This window comes from Hemicordylus capensis, chromosome 2, assembly GCF_027244095.1.
Source record: "Hemicordylus capensis ecotype Gifberg chromosome 2, rHemCap1.1.pri, whole genome shotgun sequence".
NCBI lineage: Eukaryota > Metazoa > Chordata > Lepidosauria > Squamata > Cordylidae > Hemicordylus > Hemicordylus capensis.
In genome coordinates this window covers 389829219-389848955 of record NC_069658.1, presented here as the reverse complement: position 1 = coordinate 389848955, position 19737 = coordinate 389829219, and the positions used below count along the sequence as shown (strand labels likewise).

Below are 19737 nucleotides of genomic sequence, written 5' to 3'. Positions count from 1 at the left end.
GTCCCAGATATACATCCCCACTGTATTATGATTTACACACTCCACTTGTTAACTAATCAAGCCCTGCAAATACCTGGCATTTCTTTTCAAAGGATTCTGCTTAAAATATTTACTTTTCTGAACTAACTAATGCAAAATCCCTAACATTCAAATGCACATGCCACCCAGAAAAGTATTACTGAGAAAAGGAATTATTTTCTTGAGTCATGATCACATGCCCTGGCATGGCTACAATACATCTTCCATCACTGAAAGTAAGTTTAACACAGCAATCACTGCAATATTGTTGACCACTTGAGGCCTGAACATTTTCTACACAGAATAAGCTGAGCACAAAGAGGAGATAAAACATTAAAAATGTTGCACTGCAATAAAAGATAGGAGTCAGGAATACCAGAAGAGTAAGAGCTGGTCCAACCCAGTGGGCTGGCACCCCAGGTAGATGATGGCTTGGTGTTTGTTAAGCCTGGAGGTGGTCGCGTAGGAGCAGTAGTGTTTCTGGGTACCTTCCACAGTTCATGGGACAAAGAGGCTTGTGTGTGAGAAATTGGGCCAGAAGACCACGTTGACTTGATGTCTGACAATTTACCTGCAACAGAAAAATGCAATTCATGTATTTGTTACAAGGTGGGATATATGGACAAGGCACAATCCCAGGAACCTGTTGTCATCTTTACACTAATGTAACAAGACTGCATTCTACATCAGGCATTGAGCATAGATATTTGTAGCCCTTAACAGGTATTGTTAAGACATCTGTAGTCCTCTCTGCTGTGCTAGTACCATTAATCTACTACCTTTAAGAATCTACCACCCCAGAATTGTTCTTCATAGTTTAGGGCAAAACACACACAAAAAAACAAATTTAGAAAAGACTCCAAAGTACAGGCTATAGGATCTGAGACATCCGACATAATGACTTCTGAATAAAAATGGATATCCACAAGGTTCAAATTAATAAATACACGTCACTCTTTTTGTTTTCAAGAAGTTGCTCTTCTTTATGAGCTACAGGAACTGTTGAGTGATCTTTTTTTTTTTAACCTGGTTGGAAGCTAGATTAACCAGAGGCACAATTTGAGTCAAGGCCCCTCCTAGTTTCAAAAGTGGCCTGCTGGCAACTCCTATCTCTGACACCACCACAATCACCATTCCTCCCCCATATTTCGTCCCACCTCCTCCTTTTCTCACAAGCTGGACTGTAGACACATGAAGTTATTGCCCAGTAATGGCCCTGCACACTCTCTGTTTCTAGATAGCCTGGAAGCACTAAGAGAACACATCAGGCCATGAGTTAACAATGGCTCTAGGTATGAACAGTTCCTTCTACTATTAGCAGGATGTGAAACAAGCACAGGGAGATGGAGAATGGCATAGAAGAGGGCAGAGAAGTAGCTGAGAAGGAAGTCTCTCTAACTTGCTTTCTTCTCTCTTCCATGGGTACATTCAGGCACCATGGAGAAAAGGGGCTAGAAATGTGCCCCTCTCATTTCTGGGCTGGCATCTAGGAGACCAGGTGACTTCCCTCTGATAACCAGGCTAAGAACAGTCAATCACAGCTTGGGTTCAGTAATGAGCTGATTCCACTGGATCCAGAAAAAGCAACAAACATCTCCTATACTCACCTGAAATACTTCCACAAGAGCAACCTCAAATAGCACAACATCTCCCTGCCCATAATCCCATATTGCATAAAAAACAACCACAACCACAACCCTGTTTTCTGATCCCTTTTTATCATCACTATCATAATTATAATAAGATGGAAGGATAGCTGGTTTGTGGTCGCAAGCATGAATTGCCCCTTTCCTAACCAGGATCTGCCCTGGTTTGCATTTGAATGGGAGACTACATGTGAGCACTGTCAGATATTCCCCTCAGGGGACAGGGACGCGGAAGAGCATCCGTGTGCTTGCATGCAGACAGCTCCAAGTTCCCTCCTTGGAATCTCCAACACAGGGCTGAGAGAGACTCCTGCCTGCAACTTTGGAGAAGCCACTCCCAGTCTGTGTAGAGCAGGCCTGCACAACATAAAGGCCCTGGGGCCAGATTCGGCCCTCAGTGACTATTTTACTGGCCCCCAGGTACCCTGCAGCAACATAGGAGCTGGAAACTGCCTTATAGCGCCATCCTGTGCATGCTTTCTCAGAAATATGCTCCATTGGTGTGCCATGTAATTTCCGTGTTACTGCCCTGTAAGCATACCTAGCATTGCAACCTGAAAGCAAAAACAATTTAGGGAGAGGAAAGGCCTTGGTATATGTTTGCGGCTGGCATGCACTCTAGGGGCCCCACTCATTGAGCAGGGACAGGACCTGTTCTCTGGCCACTACCCTTGGTTGAAACGATGGGTCCATTGATAGGGGGAATAGATCCACAAATAACTAATCCCATTTTTAATTTTAATGTAATAATGTGCTAAAAAACTGACCTCAGCCCCTGCACGCCAAGTTGTAGATGGTTCCGGCCCACCAGGGTATTTGAGTTGTGCAACCCTGGTGTAGACAATCCTGAGCTAGATGGACCAATGGTCTGACTTGGTATATGGCAGCTTCCTATGTTCCTATGAATACAATTCTAATGCAGAGGTCAAATGGTGATTCTAAAGCTAAGCATCTGAAACTGATTAATACAAAGCATGTAATCCAATAGCAATGTATGAACAAGCCACTCTTGGATTTCAATTACATTGATGAAGAAAATGCAACATAACATTCCATTCTTGGAAAATATTCACAGTTGTAGACGGATGGCTGGTTCACACATGACCTAAGTGTATGGATTAAAAACATGGTGGAGTCCTGGAGCAATTTTTTTTGGCGGGGGGGGAGGGGGGGGAGATATGCAAGAGAGAAATGCATCATTAAAGATGAGGACACTTATTTTAAATTCCTTTTAAATTACTCTTGACAAGAGTCCATGTGCTCATTGACAAATTCACATTTTGCAGTTTTAAATGCTAAAAAAAACCTGAAGTTTTCATTAGGTATGTAAACTGGGACGAACACTCATATGAAATCCAAAATGATAATAAATTACCATTTCCAGAGGGATGGTTGTGTTAGTCTGCAGCAACAATAGTCTTGTAGCAGTTTAGAGACTAACAAATTGATTCTAGCATGATTTATTGTTTCATGATGCATCTACTGAAATAGACAGTAGTTCATGAAAGCTTATCTACAATACATTTGTTAGCTTTCTTCTGCAAACATGCACATGCTAGAGGACCTGGGGAGCAGCATGGGGGTGAACACTATATGCCTGCCAGGGCTCAAAGCACATGCGCTTCATCAGTCAGGATGTCAGCCACTTTTCGCAACCCACCAAGGCCACTTCTATGTATACCCTGTTTGTGTGCAGCCATGCTTGCTGTCTGTCTCTGTTCTGCATTCCTCCCCACCCCGCCCCTCCGCGCCGTTCAAAAGCACAGCAGGAGCAGGAGAGAGATTTGGAAATGTCTGAAGGATCCCAGAAGTGCATGCAAGTTTGGCACACATGCAGTTAGGACTGCAAGCAGTGGGGGTTAAAAAAGAAAACAGAAAACCAGAATAGTCACCAAGGTTCACTATTTCAAATTTCAGTGACAACAACTGATAAATTAAGTAACCATCAGGTAAATTCATAGTTATTGGAGTTACCGAATGGCTGAGTTTACATAACCTACAGTGGTGAGCTACCTATTCTTTGCATCAGGAAGGCTAACTATTATAGAGGCACAATGTGACTTTAAAGGGCTAAAAAGTGTTCAAAATAACTATCAGACTGATCAGACCCATGCATTTTCTGTTGCTGGATGTGGAGAAGGAGTTCCACATTCCTTTCCATTTTCAGCAGCAAGAAACCCAATACCCTCACAGTCTTCAGTCTAGAGACTAAAATAAAACTGTATAATGACAACACATGAACATTTTGATTATGGCTCTCAAAATGTAAGCATTTATTACTGTTAACTTTTAGCCAATCAAAATGTATGTTATAAACACAACATTGGTGGTAATTGAGGTGACTCGTAGAAATTACAGTTGCAGAAGAATGGTACAGATGGTGTTTCAGTGAGTTTTTAGATCTTTTGAAAGGTAGTCTCTGAAATGTTTGACTTACTTTGCTTCACTCTTGTAATTAGTGATGAGTATTGCTGTTTTTTTACTTATTGTAACCAATCTTGAACATATTTTATACAGAAAAGATGGGATATACATTAATAGACTAACCTAATTAAATTCATTTAAGAGAGTGCCGCCGCCTTCATGAACTCTGCTGCCTATTAAGATTATTGGGGGAGGTCTGGTTGTGGCTGCCACAGGTTCATTTGGTGGCAACCCAAAACGGGGCCTTCTCTAGGGTTGCCCCAAGGCTCTGGAACACACTCTCAAATGAAATCAGAATCTCCCCACTTCTGGTTGTTTTTAAAATAACTTTTGAAAACATGCCTCTTTCAGCAGGCATGTAGGGCGTTAAAATTAAATTAAATTAATTAAAGAGAGAGAGAGAGAGAGAGAATCTCAAGCCAAATAATTTAGCATCCAGTAAGACCAGGCCTGGTCTCATCTTGAGGTACAGGGTGAAGCCTTGCCTTAGGTGGCAATCTACTGCCTGCAAATGTTGAGGGTAACTTGAGAGTTAATTTACACAAAGGCATGTTCTCTGTCCCCACAGTTCTGCTGCTAAGGAAGGAAATGGCCAGTGCAGGTTCTCTATGTGAGAAGATAGGGTCCCATCTCCACTTCCAATAGAATCCTCCGAGATGTGCAACCAGCAGTTATGGAGTTTATGCCTCTCACTCATAGAAAAGCTGTGCTGATCACTTACTTACTTCCTTGTCAAGATGCAATGTGTGAAGAGACATCAAGTTCAAGGGGCATCTACCAGGGAGAGGGCCTTTTCAGTGGCTGCTCCCCATTTATGGAATAGCATCCCCAGTGAGGTTCACCTGGCTTCATCACTGTTCTTTTAGATGCCAGGTAAAGACCTTTTTGTTCATCCAGGGCTTTTAAATTCTGTTTTCAGAATTGATATGATTTATAACTAATTTTAAAATTGAATTTTTAAGCTGCTTTGTATTGTATTTTCTTTTCTTTTTGTCAGCTATGATTTAATGTGTTATGTATTTTTATTGTATGTTTTAATCCTCCCAGAGAACAATTTGTTATGGGCCAGCTAACAAATAAAGGTATTTTTAATTTATTATTATTAATTATATTATTATTAATTATTAATAATATAATTAATAATAAATTATCTTTCATTAAGCTGGTTGCCCCTCTGTGTCTAGCTGGGGAGGGGTGAACAAAGCATCCCTCTCAGATATTACTTTCTCACTTTGCATAGGGTGCTTAAGAGAAGAAAAGGACCCACCTCTTCTCATGAGTCCTGTGCAAAATGAATGGCTTGGGCTCACTACCTTCTTATATCTGCTGCACTCAAAGAGTATTCGAATGAAGGCAGGAAAGAGCCCAGCCTCTTTCCAGGAATCCTATGCAAAGAGGGTTCAGTTTCTGTTTGTCTTCTCTCCAGCCAGAGGAGGTGGCAGTAACTGGCAAGGACTGCAACTGGCATTTTTGCTTCAAATGGCAAAAAGGCCACCAAGGCCAGCATATTATTTATTGTTTAGAAAATAATCTTATTTTTTTATAATGCAATATACTTTTAAAAAAATAAGGGGCATCATTTTGATAAAAAATGATCAAGAGTGGTAATGTGTTTAAGGATAGGGGAGAAAAACAATTAAAAAGCAGGAATCATTACTTCTTTCAGAAACTCTCCCCACTCCAAGAGTCTTCTGCATTTCCACCTGTACATATAAGTCTCAGTGAGGCTGAACTGAGCAAGATGATTGCTAGTGTTCCCTCTAATTTATTTTTCATCCGTGTGCGGAATGACTTTTGTTCTGGGCAGCAGTAGCAAGGCAGTGTGTGCACAAGTGCATTCAGAGCGGGGCCTTCCTGATTCAACCTGAGTGGGATCTAAAATTAACTGAGCGGACATAAAAAAACATGAGAGCACGCGTACGTGCACACCTTAGAGGGAACACTGGCTGCCAGGATCTTGAAAATGACCAGGTATGTGCTGAGGCTGAATGCAATGTACATTCAGCTACATGAAAGCTCTCAGTGACCACACAGCTGACCTTGGCTCTCATCAAGGGTTTCTCATCTCATCTGCTGAACTGAGTAAGCAAAACTGAGATGTGGAGTGGGGGGCGGGGGGAGACATGCATTGATAAACCCCCAATATTTGTTCCCAGGAAATGAGACACAGAATATCAGAGAGGCAGTGTCTGTTGGTGAAAAGCATATAAGCTAGCTCTAAGAAGATCAGAAGTGATTATATCTTCATCAACAGAAATGGTGCAATAGCAAGGAATTAGCATTGCACTGAATTTATATTTCTTCATTTGAAGTGCTGTGCATTGTCTGGCATCCCCATTACATATTCACTGCTGCCAAACTCCCAGGACAGTCACTCGACTGATGGAGTACAGTACATGCAGCACACTTCTGGTAGCATCATTACCTCAAAGAGCAAGAGGTCTTTTCAGAACCTCCTCTCCCTGTGGACAAAGAGGGACTCTAAGTAGAAAGGCCATTGGTCGTACCTGCAATGCTAGGTGCGGATGCAATGCTGCTGAATGAGCTACTGTAGCCGGAGGCACTAAGTGGCCAGGCACTCGATGAAGGCAGCGTGGCATTCTGAGATGATGTTGGGGATGACCCTGCAGAACCAGCAAAGAAGCAACTAAGAAAGATGGGCAGAATGGTGTCTACTGTAGAATATGCAATTTTAACACCATCATGAGCAAATAGAAACCATGCAAGACAAGAGCTGACCCAGCCTTGCCTTGGAAGTCTAGGAATGAAATGTTACAGGAAGCATGACCCCATTGCAGCAGAACTTGGCATACAAGAAAGATGGCACAGTGGCGGGGTAGTGGTGGTGCCCATGCAGAAGTTAAACACTCTAACTTTCCTGAAACCTGTCTTATGAAGTCCATAGACACTGTATCCAGATATATGAATTGTGGATGAAAAATGTTTTATGAAAGTGTCTCTTATGACAACAGTTGTGGGTTACAAAAACTAAAAGCAACATTCTGTTCAAGGCAAAACAGATAGAGCTGCTAATCTCTGCCCAAGTTGTCTCCCCCAAATCCCTACAGCTGTCACCAGCCACCCCTGGCTCATCCATGCTCCATACAGAGTACAGTTTTGCTGCATAAGGTGTTCTCACAAGATCTACCATTACAAAGTTGCCATAAAACTAAACTGTTGAAAAGCATCAACAAAGATCAAGTTGCTAGAAGATGTCTGAGAAGATACATTTTGTTGCAATACCTGTTAGACAGAGCAACACAAATTCATTTAGAAGCTCTTTAGAAAGCTTATACACAAATATTACATGTGCATCATCTGGATGGCATGTGGTTGGCATTTACAACCACATCAAACTTTCCAAGCAATCCCGTCTAAGAATTCTAAAGTTTCTTTAGAACTGAAAATGTTCATTCTAACAAATCAAAGGACTGTCCACAGTTGCGCATACAGTGAATGTTTAAATATTAATCACTTGGTAGGGGGGCCAGGATTAGGGCCACCCCATGCACCTCCTGGTGTGTGCACCTGCCTCCCAAAGGGGCAGGCACTGAGCCCTCTGCACTGCCAAACAGCTGATCGCAGACCATGCATGTTGGCTGTGCTGCTGTAAAGCTATTGGACAGGACAAGAGAGCTATTCCTCTTGGTGGGCTGAGCGAATGAAGCAGCACCCACCACTTTGGCTGGGTCATGGGGCAGTAGTCAGACTGGGGCCTGCTCCTTTTGGAGGCAAGGGCCAGCAAGGCACCATTCGACATAATCCACCATTCAGCAGGGCCATGTGGCATGCCCAGACTGGGAGCTTGCCACTCAGGGGTGATGGGTGGGGGCGGTAGGCAAGGAGCAGATTGCCTTAAAAGAAATCTGGCAGATCTGTCATGGCTTTGCCTTTAATGCAAGAATTCAAGAGGTGCAGCACTTCCCCAACAAACATATAGTGACATGGAAAGAGGCACTTGCTGGATTTCTACCTTCCATGGACCATCAACATATAATATTAAACCAGACATATTAAGAGACAAGAGAGTCAGGAAACTGCTTTCTTTATAGACACGTGGTTTTGGTACTTTTCTGCAATTAATTTAGAAAGAAGAGTATAGCTAGGGGAGGGTGCACTCATGTTAGCCCCTCTCCCTGGTGGCCCCTTGCACATGCCACCCTGTATATGATGTCACCCACAAGGGTATGTGGCCAGCATTCAGAAGGGCCACATGGCCCTCTGGAGCTCATTTCCCAGCTGGCTTCATTATTGGATGCATTTTTTCTTTGTTCTCTCCAAGTGAGGGAGAGAGTGAAGAAAACAAGCAGCTGAAAGCGAAGTCACTGGGAATGAGGCTGGCCAGAGCTTGGGGGAGGAGTGAGCCAGGCAGCTTTGAGGAGCTGGGCAGCTTGTGTTCTTTGAATATGTTTGCCCAATTATTGCTCCACTCTTGAAAAAGAAATTTGTTGCAAGCTTCTTCTCCCTCAAGCTGCATTTAAAACAGAAAGGGGTGCCAAGGACTCCTGCCTGCTTGAAAATAGAGCTCTTCATGGCTCATTCTTAATGATGTATGTGGGATATCTAGTTGAGTATATGCTACACAATGTACTTTACATATGTTCAGAAGTTCTTTGCTTTGTTCCAGGGCTGAACCTTATTGCCACTGAAAGCAAGTACAGAAGCAGAGTATTTCTGGGAGTCCTGGCTAATATTAAGCATTAGGCAGAGGAAGGGTACAATGGTTCTGATTCTGTTCATAGGAAGGAAGAAAACAACCCAAGTCAGCCTCTTCACACTCCAAGTTTGGGGGGTTTCCTCTGCACTGGCTGCCTGAGCATCTGGATTTCCAAGAAGTTTTCAGAGATCTTCTTCTTCTTCTTCTTTAGAATTAACTATTTTTATTGTAAGATATTAGGTAATTCACAACTTGGCCACCCAGTAACCCCTCCTCTCCTCGCCATACCCACCCTGACCACCCTGAGTCAGCCCTGCCCACCCCAAACCCACCTTTCAGAGACCTGACTGCAAATGCTTGTACAGTCCGAGTCTATGCATGCCATTGCCCCCCCTCCCCTGGATTCAGTGGGGCTTACTCTCAAAATACACTAGGACTGAAACCTAAATAACACTATTAATCTGTTGCTGTAGTTTAAAAAAAAAAAGAACTGTTGAATTCAGTAGACTTTCTCTGCCCCACTGCCCTTTCAAGGAAAGTTGGAGTAGCTGTGCAGGACTTGGGAGAGCACCTTGTGCAAAGGGAAATGGCAGCAAGTGAGGGACAGGGACTGGTGCAAAAGTCAAGAGAAAAAGTTTTGCACAATCAATTGCATTGTGCTGGGCACCCGGGAAGAAAGAATGAATTCAGATGAGGCCTCCAGGGAGGTTCATCTCATAAGTGCATTAGAAATCAGGCAGGTTCCAACTCAAATGCCCTTCTTTAAGGCTTTTCCCCTGTATAGAACGACCGTGGTCTTGAACTTCTGCTTAGGCTGGCACCACACAGGTTTACCAGCTCCCACACAATCTACCTCTGGGGCAATGGAGGATTCCCCCTAGGGATGGGCGCTCTAGGCACCCAACTCTGTGTCACTGCGAGCTGCAGGTGCTGACACACAATCCTGGCAGCTGGGTAAAGTTCACACTTGCGACCTTAACCTTGGCTGGGCTTTGGCGCTGGGTTTGGCACTATGGGAACACTGGGATCCATATGGGCTTGGCTGCTGACGAGAACAGCCTCCTTATGTTATTAACTATTAAATTTTATATTTACAGGTGTGACTCAGGGTTTCAGGGTATTCTTGCTCAACTTGGTTACAGATGAATATAACTTTGAAATGGATATTTGATAACCTGACAGCAGCTAGTATGTTTAGTGGTTACAGTACGTAAAATATATCTTATGGATATTATGTTCAGTTGATGTCATACATGATGACTTTAACTGGAAGATTGGTTTTACTCATAATATCCCAGGCAGCAGCAGTGACAGATGCTCCAGAGAAAGCGTCTTGTCAGGGAATCCCTGACACAGAGCTGCTGGCTGTGGAGAAACGTGGCCCGCTTTGTGTCGGGGCTTCTCACATCCAAGTCCCACAGGGACCTGGTCAGGTGGGGGAAACAGGAGACCAACAACCACCCACCTGGGATCATCAGTGCTGGCCCCAGCAGGGAATCCCGGTCTCGTTGGCATACCATGGCAAAATTCCACGAGACCAAAGGGAGCTCCCATGAGATTTCGGCGCAAGATCTTGTAAGACTTGCCCTGGCTGCCAGGGGCTATATAAGGAACAATTGGCCAGTGATGAGGGGCCAGTCCAGGAGGAGGGCTCACCTTGGCAAGAGCCCTGGGACTCTGACTGAACCAATGGGCAGTTGCACAGGGGCAGGGATTGTGTAAGGAACAAGCCCTGCCCACAGCTAGGAACACTACCCAGGCCAAATGACTGTGAGGCCTTTTCAACAACCCAGGGGGAAGGAAAGAGGCTGGCGAGACCAAGGGCATGACAAGTCTCCTCTTAAAGGGTTGGCAAAAACAAAACAAGAAACCAATCGGGCTCAACTTCAATTCTTGAACCCAGGTCCCCTTCAGAGCTGCTATGCCCCAGGCACTACTGAAATTCACACATCACAAAACTGGCTCAAGGCTCCTGTACTGAACTGATACATGGCACCTTGTATGGCATGTGAAGATCATTTATGAGAAACCTTGCCTATTCTTGCTATACACTTATAAAGACTAGCATAATTAATAACAAGAAGATGACGACGAACCATTATACATTAGTGAGTTCATCTTGATTAAACAATGTCTTGCTACAAGAAGCCTCACTACTGAGCACACTTCTTATATCCAGCATTTCAACCAAAAATACCCCCAGGAAGATCTGGGGCAAGTTGTACGAGCTGCTGGAGGGTTCTGAACATCTGCCTCCCTCCTGTCTGCTGTTCTGAGAGGCTTGAACTGGGACCATCCATCTGGGACTGAAGCAGTTGAACCTCTTATGCCTTTGCTCCTTCATACCTGAAGCCGGCAGGCCGCTCCTTTCCCTGGCTGAGTGGGTCATCGTGGCCAGCTGGGCCCTGCTGGTGAGGGCAGTGGGGGTGTGGCTGGTCCAGCTATAAAGCCAGGGCTGGGGCAGGGGTAGGGGTGCAGCCGCTAGCTGTGGCTGCCTGCAGGCCGCCAACGAAGCTGACCAAGGGGGGCCAGCCTTTGGGGGTGGGACTGAGGGCTGAGGCGGAATGTTGGACTTCTGAATCTATCTTTAAGATATATTGTTGATTGTGCCAGATCTAGCATGGAAATGGCTTAGCCTTTCAAGGTTGTGAAATATATTACTTTATTTTTATGGTGATCTTGTTAAACTTTGTTAATTTTTGTGATTTTGTTATATTTTGTGCACTGCCCAGAGCTGTCGTGAGTTGGGCGGTATATTAATTTTAAAAAGAAAAAGAAAGATATAGATGGAGTGTGATTCCCAGGCACTGTGAGCACAGCATCCACACACAAGAGATTCCAAGAGGGTTCAATAGAGCTGTTTCCCCGCTTCTCCTAGCCACACATGGACATGTGCAAAGGTAGCATGATGGGACATTAGATGGAACAGAACATCTGTGGGAACCTCCTCCTCCAGCCCTCCCTCACCATGACTTGCAGGTTGCACTGGGCAGAGAGGGATGGCTAGAAGGGGATATGGGCAGTGCTCACAGATGCTCCATTTTAGCTAATGTTTTGCCACATTACCTGCATGCATGGACAGAAGCAGAGAGGAAAACAGCACTCTACTGAGCCCCAAGTCCATTGTGTGCAGATGTTGTGCCCACAGTGCAAATGGATCACGTGCAATGTATGAAAAAATCAGGAAATAGAAAATTGAATTAATGTAAATACAGTTAGATTTCTGTGAATAGAACTCAGGGCATCTAAAGATATATATACACAAGAACAAAAACATTGTGAATGTGTATACTCATATAACATTCATTCCAACTTTGTTTTATGGTATACTGTATTCTCAGAGTCCAGCAAAAGTTGGCCATTATAGTGAACAAGTGTTTTGCAATACCACAAGCCATAAGAGTTCACAAACACAAGCTCTTATGACATGTCTATATGGAAACTTCTGTTCCAGTGTTCCTATGCAAAGCCAGAAATACGAGAACTACCCAGGGCACACTGTGATTTGTTGGTCATGTGGTCTGTACCATCTGTGCTGATCTTACAAACTACTCTAAAGATCCCGCGAGTGTATATAGTCCTAATTCAATTGCTCTGGCGCTTGCAGAAAATCAGTGACCCAAACTGTCAACTTGAAGAGGTAGGTAGCCAGTGAAGATGCAGCACATGTAGTGGTCGGTGTGTACTTCCTTCTAGAGAAAATTTGGGCCTATGAGAACTAATGAGAGAAAAAAACATGATTGAAATGTCTTGCTGAAAGTATTGGAAACTAGGTAGTTACAAACCTTCAAGAAGCAAAATATGTAAAAAGACTATAGCTCATTTTATGGATCTATTAGATTTATATACTGCTTTTCCATGAAAGTGGTGCCCACTGCTCTCCATTGTTTAGTGATACATCTGAACTGAGCCAAAGTTGTGGCACCAGTCGGTACCTTTAAAAAATGGGAGTACAATATCTCAGTAAAGAATCAGGAACCTGAGAAGAGGAATCCTCCATTGACTGCAATCTATCTTGGCGTGATAACTGCTGTCCTCTCTCCTCATATAGAAAAAGAGAGGATGAAAAAAATGACAGAATATTTGTAAGTGGAAAATGCATGAATCTATGAAAGGTGACCTAGCTCACTTGTAAAGGGGAACTGTCAGCGAACATGACAGAAAATCATGACAGAGTCCCAAATGCATCAAAGGCAAATGGAAAACTGTCTGCACAGGAGTTATGTGTCTAGAACAGGAGTTATGGTGCCACAGCAGTAGGCACAGGCATTAGTGAATGCAAGAAGGCATATCTGAAAATGCATCCACAGGTGTGCATATGCCATTTGATTAAAGGATGGCACTCAATACTGAGTTTACAGCTTATTCTGTATCTCGGACAGAGAACGCAGGTATCCAGGTAGCATTCATGAGAATAGATAAAATTATGATGAAGTGTGTGAGAAGAATGATGCTTTGGTAAGTGGCTATCAGGATGCCCCAGCCAAAGGATGCCCCTTTGGATGCAAAGCCAAACAATGATCTTAACCACACTAACGCTAAATGTGTGTTAAAAACAACTTAAAATATAATTTTTGAATAAGCCCTTAAAGAAACAACATATAAAATCAAGGCTGTTCAGGTTTCCATACTATAGAAACTGAATTCCTAAAAATCTTAGATACAATTGACAAAAAACAACCATTTTCCTCTCACAAATTACAGGGCAAATACAATGTGCTCATAGCATTACAGAATTACAAAACATTACTCATTTTGTAATGTATGAAAAGGCACTTAGTTTGATATCTACAAAGCAAGATGCGAAATCTCAGTGTTGTGGGAAAATGTCAGAAATGTACAGCATTACAAAAGTCTTCACTGTTCACCGACTGTGCCTCGCAGATGTATCTTGCTCTTCACTTCATAGCCTTGGCTTTCCTGTCTGGATTCCCTCTACTGCCTCTCCATGACCTGCACTTCTACTCTCCACACAACACCAGGAATTCAGTTTGCAAGCCCATTCCAAACCATGGTTTCACCTCACAGCCAGAAGCACAGCTTGCCCAACTGGGACACTGTTTAGAGGGAAACCTGAAAATGAAGGAGGGAAGCAGCACTCAAGAAGTGCGGGGGGGCGGGGGGCGGAGGTGTCGTTTAAAAGCCTACAGCACCTTTGCAATTCTCCAAATCATGGCTTTGGAGGACTGGAACGTGATGTCTGAACTAGTCAGCTTGTTGTTGTCATGTCCAAGTCTACAAACACTCAAATACAAGGTTGAAGATAAAGTATCCAAATGGGGAAATTTTTTTTTGCAAAAGAAGTTTTGCTGATTTTTATAATTAATTCCATATCATACAACATGGCTTTCACTGGGCAGAGCACAAATAGCCTTGTCTATGGGATGAGTTTCTTCCACTGGGAAGCACGATTAAGTGCAGGGAACACAAATGAAATAATTTGGAGGGCTACTTTTACATGTTTACTAGTTGAAAATATACTATGCGTTACTATATGAACCATGAAAAGCCATTTATGTTACAATTTAAAATCCAGTACTTTCTTTGTAACCCATGCCCCATTAGCTCCCTTTCTCTCTGAGGCCCAGAGCAGAGTCTTTCTTCAAACCACTGTTTCCCCCTACCCATAAGTGTGCCTCCAGTCCCATTTCCAGCTACCTCCTTTAACATTCTCTTCTGATTGCACCACCCCACAACTCTATCTGCATCCTACCTCTCGGTCTCAGCTCTGTGTTCTTTCAGTTTCTAGGTTTGCTCTGTTCCTCTTCCCCCACCTTAGCTTTTCCCCTCCTCCTCATGGAGTTCAGCAGCGGTAACGCACAAGACTTTCATACTTCCAAGCAGTGCACAATGATGAAAAACTTTCAGGACCAAACAGACATGACAGTGGGTGATCCAAGACTGGAGATTAGCAGTTTAATAGCAGCGGGTGGGAGCAAGAGGTGAGAGCTTGAATCCGATTGGGACAATGGTGCTGGGGGAGTCAGAGTTTATTTCCCTCTGCATTGATTCCACAACTCAAAATGCTCTTCAGCTGCTATTTGCCCTGTCATGGAAAACCTACTGGTAGCCATAAGGTACCTGCACTGTTTCTCCTGTGGCACAAACAGCAGCTTGCTTGGGTGGAAGGGTGGGTTTTAATTGTGGAACAAGTGCAAGGGGAAAAGGCTGGCCTCTTCCCTTCACAGCTGTGGTCCTAACTGAGTTCACATACACCCCACCGACAGCAGCTAAACAGGAGGAGAGACCATCGTTGATTTCCTGCCGTTGCATCTACTTGCATTCTCAGATGCAGATGGGTCATGCAGTATACTGGCTGGCTGAAGCAAGCTAGAAAAATTGGCACCGACTCCGACATGCACTTTTGAATCCAGAGAGAGAGGGAGCAATGCAAACATAGCGATAATGGCTCTACCCATCTCCACTCACAGTTTTGGTTTTGAGCCTTAGATGCTACCACAAAGATATGAAAAAGGCCACAAACAATGAGCACTGGGAAATCTTCTAAGAGCTGCAGACAGATGGGGCTTGTGTAAGGGAGTGGGGTGGGAAAGACAAGTTGTCACAGAACATATTAGCCAAGTAGGAAACAAAAGATCAGAGAAATTCACACACACACACCCCTAACTGAATAATAATATCTTTAAAATACTTTGCTCTTGCAATTCATAGTTAAATATAAATATCTTAATTTCAATTTTGTATTTCTGTAACAATCCACACAAATAATTCAGGTTTTAACTGAATCGAGAGCAGTTTCTGGCAGAATTCCAGGTGACAACTGCAATAACTTAGCTACGAAATGCATCAAAAGGCCAGCATCCTTCCCTTCAGGGGGTGTTCTAGTCACCAGATAAACAAAACGTATAAGGGAAGACCTCCTTCATGGGCACCCTTAAAGACAGTTATTATGCCAATTCTGTATTTGGAAGGACAAGCAAATCATTTGAACTACTCTCATGCTTACATTTCAGCAATACTGCTGTATTATACTTTCTTCAGATAGTATGTATCTGAACGCCTAGCAGTCCCTTCAAAACAAGCCAGCAAGCTTGTTTAGATTGTTGACTTTTGATCTTTTAGTTTGGGGGCTTCTTATAAATAAACAGACAAACAAGAGAAAGAAAAACATCCAGTTAGGAAGTATAATGCAACTTTGTGTTTGAAGAATCTCAGATAGAGAAGAGATAGAGTATACTCCAAATAACTAAAGGTTTGTAAGAGCTCCATTTCTAGAACTAGTGCTGGGACAGCCCATTTTCTTATCATAAAGGACATCCAGCATGGGATTTACAACATCTACTGCCCTATTAGTAGAACAATTGCTTGAGCTTGGAATCATGACTATCGCTGTAACATACAGGAAGAGAAAGACCCAGTTAAGACGCAATACAGAGCCAGGATTGAATCCTGGCTTCATGCAAAGTTCCCTAGACTCAGGTGTGTGTGCACGTAAGGGGAAGAAGGATTCTACTTCTGATCTGGCTTAGAACAAGTCAGGACTTCTCATTACATTGAAACCGGGTGATGCTGGTTTATTCTAGCCAGAGTTTCAAAATAAGCCAGAACCTGAAATTTGGGTTAAAATAAGCAAAGACCACCTGGTTGAGACACAACAAGAGATCCTGGTTTGGAAGACCAGAATTGGAAGCATTTGTTTTTGCATTTTTCATTGAAACTCCAAGGTTGTATACAAACATCGAAGCACATTAAAAGTACGATAGACAATTGAAACACAAAGCGAAAAGAAAAAAAGGGGAGAAGCAGCCAATAAAATAAACAGATACAAAAATAGCTACGATGTAATTAACCTCCAACACGAAACCTTCACCTTCAATGCCCGAAGGCTCTAATAAAAAGGGCAGTTTTAAAAAGCTTTAGGATACTGGATGAAAGGGTGAAATATCCCCTCAGTGAGGAGTTCCACAATCTGGTCGCAATCGCAAAAAAGGACTTGTCATGTGTGTACAGTAATTGTGGTTCCTCAGGGGTAGCACACAGAGCAGGGCCCTCTCAGAATATGTATGATGGTTAGATTCCACTGAAGTTTATTCTTTCCTCCCCTCGTATATAAAGGGAAGTGGGGAGCACACATGCCCAAAGTAAGGGGGCATAAAGGATTCAATTCTGGGTCCTCATTATGTTGAACCAGGCCAAAGTGAGAAGGAAATACTTACTGTACCCCAAGGCTGAAAGAGCAACTTCTGGTGATATGAAGACTTACAGCTGCTCTATTAAGAATTTCACAGCTTGAACTTCCCAGAGTGATTTTTAAGCCATGAAATTCAGTCCCAGCTTTTAGTTGCACAAGAGGCCCAAACTACACAACACACAGCTTCATGCATCTCTCCCTCAGTTTGTTTATTATTATTATTATTATTATTTTAAAGCAAAAGTAGCCCTAGGATGCTGTGAATTTGAGTGAATGGGGAAGGCTGGCTGCATCTTCTCTCCCACAAATGAAAAAGCAGTTGGAGGGAGGAAATTCTTAGTGAAACAGCCAGAAAGGAAAGAGTTAAGTGGTCCTTCTCCCTTCCTTTGCCACCCCTTGCTTCCTCCCATGCTTTCAGATTTATTTATTTGAGTGATTGATTGATTGATTTCTATACTGCCCTTCCAAAAATGGCTCAGGGCAGGGGGGGTTTTTTGGCCGGGGGGAGGGAGATGCAGGCAACTGAATCTTGTCAAATTTGGGCCTGAGTATAGTTGGATTTCTTTGAGATTAGGGTGTGCTACAAAAAAACACAGAAGTGGAAGAGAAAGGAAGGGAAAACGATAAATGAAAGAGGACATGTGGTTGCTACTCTACCTCCACTCTTGAGAAGATAGCGATTAACATCCTGTATGGTGGTGTTAATAGTTGGCCCTGTTGGAACACTTCCAGGCGTAACATCAGGATCGTTCTCTGGGTCAATATTCTGCAATCCTTTCCAAGGTACTCCAGGATGAAATTCTATTTTGAAAATACAAAGACATCACATTCCTTTCCAAGATCCATATGAATGGGAAAATGTATAGTGGCACAGTATATGAAAAATGAGACTGACATATTGCTGCCAGAAATCTTGACTGTGGAAGGCTCATCAGAAACAAGAAAGGATTTTTTAAAAAAATCCTAGTTTATGCTTAGATAAAATATTGTGCCTTCCAGTGGACACATGCTTCTTCAACAGTAAAGTGTAGGGATGTGCAAAAAATTTCGGGCACAGATAGATCTGTGCCCGAAATGAGCAATTTCGGGTGATTCGGGGCTGAACTGAATCACCCCTGATGTCCCCCAATATTTTTCAGGGCTGAGCCGAATCACCCAAATTTCAGGGCCGAAAAATTTGGGTGATTCGGCTCATGGCTGATTTTGGGGGATTTTTTGAAGTTTTAGTGACTTTGGGGCAGTTCGGGGGCATAGAATGGGATCTGGGCAAAAAGAGTGAGGTGGGGTGGTAGTGCCTAATGGGTGCAGGCTACCACCCCAATTTCAGGGGGATTGGGCAAAGGGGTGATTTTTGGGGAATTTCTGAAGTTTTTGTGTCTTTGGGGCAGAAAGTGGGGCCTGGGGCAGAAGAGTGGGGTGGGGTGGTAGTGCCTAATGGGTGGAGGCTACCACCCCAATTTAAGGGGGATTGGACAAAGGGGTGATTTTTTGGGAATTTTTGAAGTTTTTGTGTCTTTGGGGCAGTTTGGGGGCAGAAAGTATATCTGCCCCAAAAGGGTGGGGTGGAGTGGTAGTGCCTAATGGGTGGCAGCTAACACCCCAATTTCAGGGGGATTGGGCAGAGGGCTGATTTTTGGGGAATTTTTGAAATTTTGGTGTCTTTGGGGCAGACTGGGGGCAGAAAGTGGATCTGCCCCAAAAGAGTGGGGTGGGCTGGTAGATAGTGCCTAATAGGTGGAGGCTACCACCCATCACCAATTTCAGAGTGATTGGCCAGAGGGCTGGATTTTGTTGATTTTCTGAGGTTTTTCTTCATAAAGTGCTTTGTGGTAGATTGATTCATTCATCATATTCATAGTAAATGCAAGTGTGAAAAAGTGAAAGTGGGGTCATGAGAGTTCTTTAATTGAAAAAAATCTCATTTGCTATCATTGAATGAGAATTCACACCTCAGAAAATAAGGGAATAACATCCCTTCAGAAAAACTTCTGAGGTGTGAATTCTCATTCAATGATAGCAAATGAGATTTTTTTCAAGTAAAGAACTCTCATGACCCCACTTTCACTTTTTTCACACTCTCACTTACTATGAATATTGAATGAATCAATCTACCACACTCCACTGCCACAACTGGCTCCGTGATGGAACCGGTAATCATCTGGGAGGCCAATCTGGCTGCCCAGGGAGGGCTAGGCGATTGCGGGTCAAGCCTGCTCTCCCTGCAAAACCTGTTTTGGCACTTCACACTGCTTGCGTGAAGCGCCTCATTGTCTCAGTAAAGAGGTTTGAATAATAACACATCCTTCAAATCCCACCCAGTTCTATGATTCTGGAATGTTTAACCTTTGTTACCTGGTGGCCAGTTGATGCTGGAGCCATTGGAAATTTTATCACTATCAGATTTGGCACGTGACCAGCTGTGAGGAACGGCTACAGGAGGACTGGCTGGTGACTCGCTGTTTTGAATCAGATCATACCGGCCATAAGAGTCATCAATGGAGGACTTTCCTGGAGGACCAATACTAAGACCTCCAGGGATAGCACCTAGCATAAAGAAGTAGGGAAGATAGGACACACGATTAGTTGAGGCCAAGTTTAATTTTTGGCTGCTCCTCTTAATGCTTATTACTGTTAATTTTCTTTTGTTGCTAAACATTTCAGTAACATTAAACAAAGCAATATCATTCATACAATTTAACTACATTATGACTGGGAAAGGTAGCATATTAAACCGGTGTGTGTGTGTGTGTGTGTGTGTGTGTGTGTGTGTGAGAGAGAGCGAGAGAGAGAGAGCGCTAATATAGCTGAAAAGGTTTCTGCCAAAGGTTTAAAGTACTATA

At 43.3% G+C, this 19737-nt stretch overlaps 1 protein-coding gene across 11 annotated transcripts in view; it reads right to left on the bottom strand.

The window, feature by feature from the left end:
• The window catches only part of TNRC6C (trinucleotide repeat containing adaptor 6C), an 814117-nt gene that overhangs the window by 8461 nt on the left and 785919 nt on the right, over window positions 1-19737 (bottom strand). For 9 of the 11 annotated variants that reach the window (XM_053303814.1, XM_053303817.1, XM_053303813.1 and 6 more), the window contains 4 exons: window positions 19250-19441; window positions 17555-17698; window positions 6596-6712; window positions 395-589 (listed from right to left, as the gene is read on the bottom strand). In XM_053303814.1, coding sequence (XP_053159789.1) covers window positions 395-589; window positions 6596-6712; window positions 17555-17698; window positions 19250-19441 — 648 coding nt within the window. The remainder of the gene's footprint in view (window positions 1-394; window positions 590-6595; window positions 6713-17554; window positions 17699-19249; window positions 19442-19737) is intronic. The other 2 variants (XM_053303815.1, XM_053303816.1) reach the window with 1 other exon arrangement.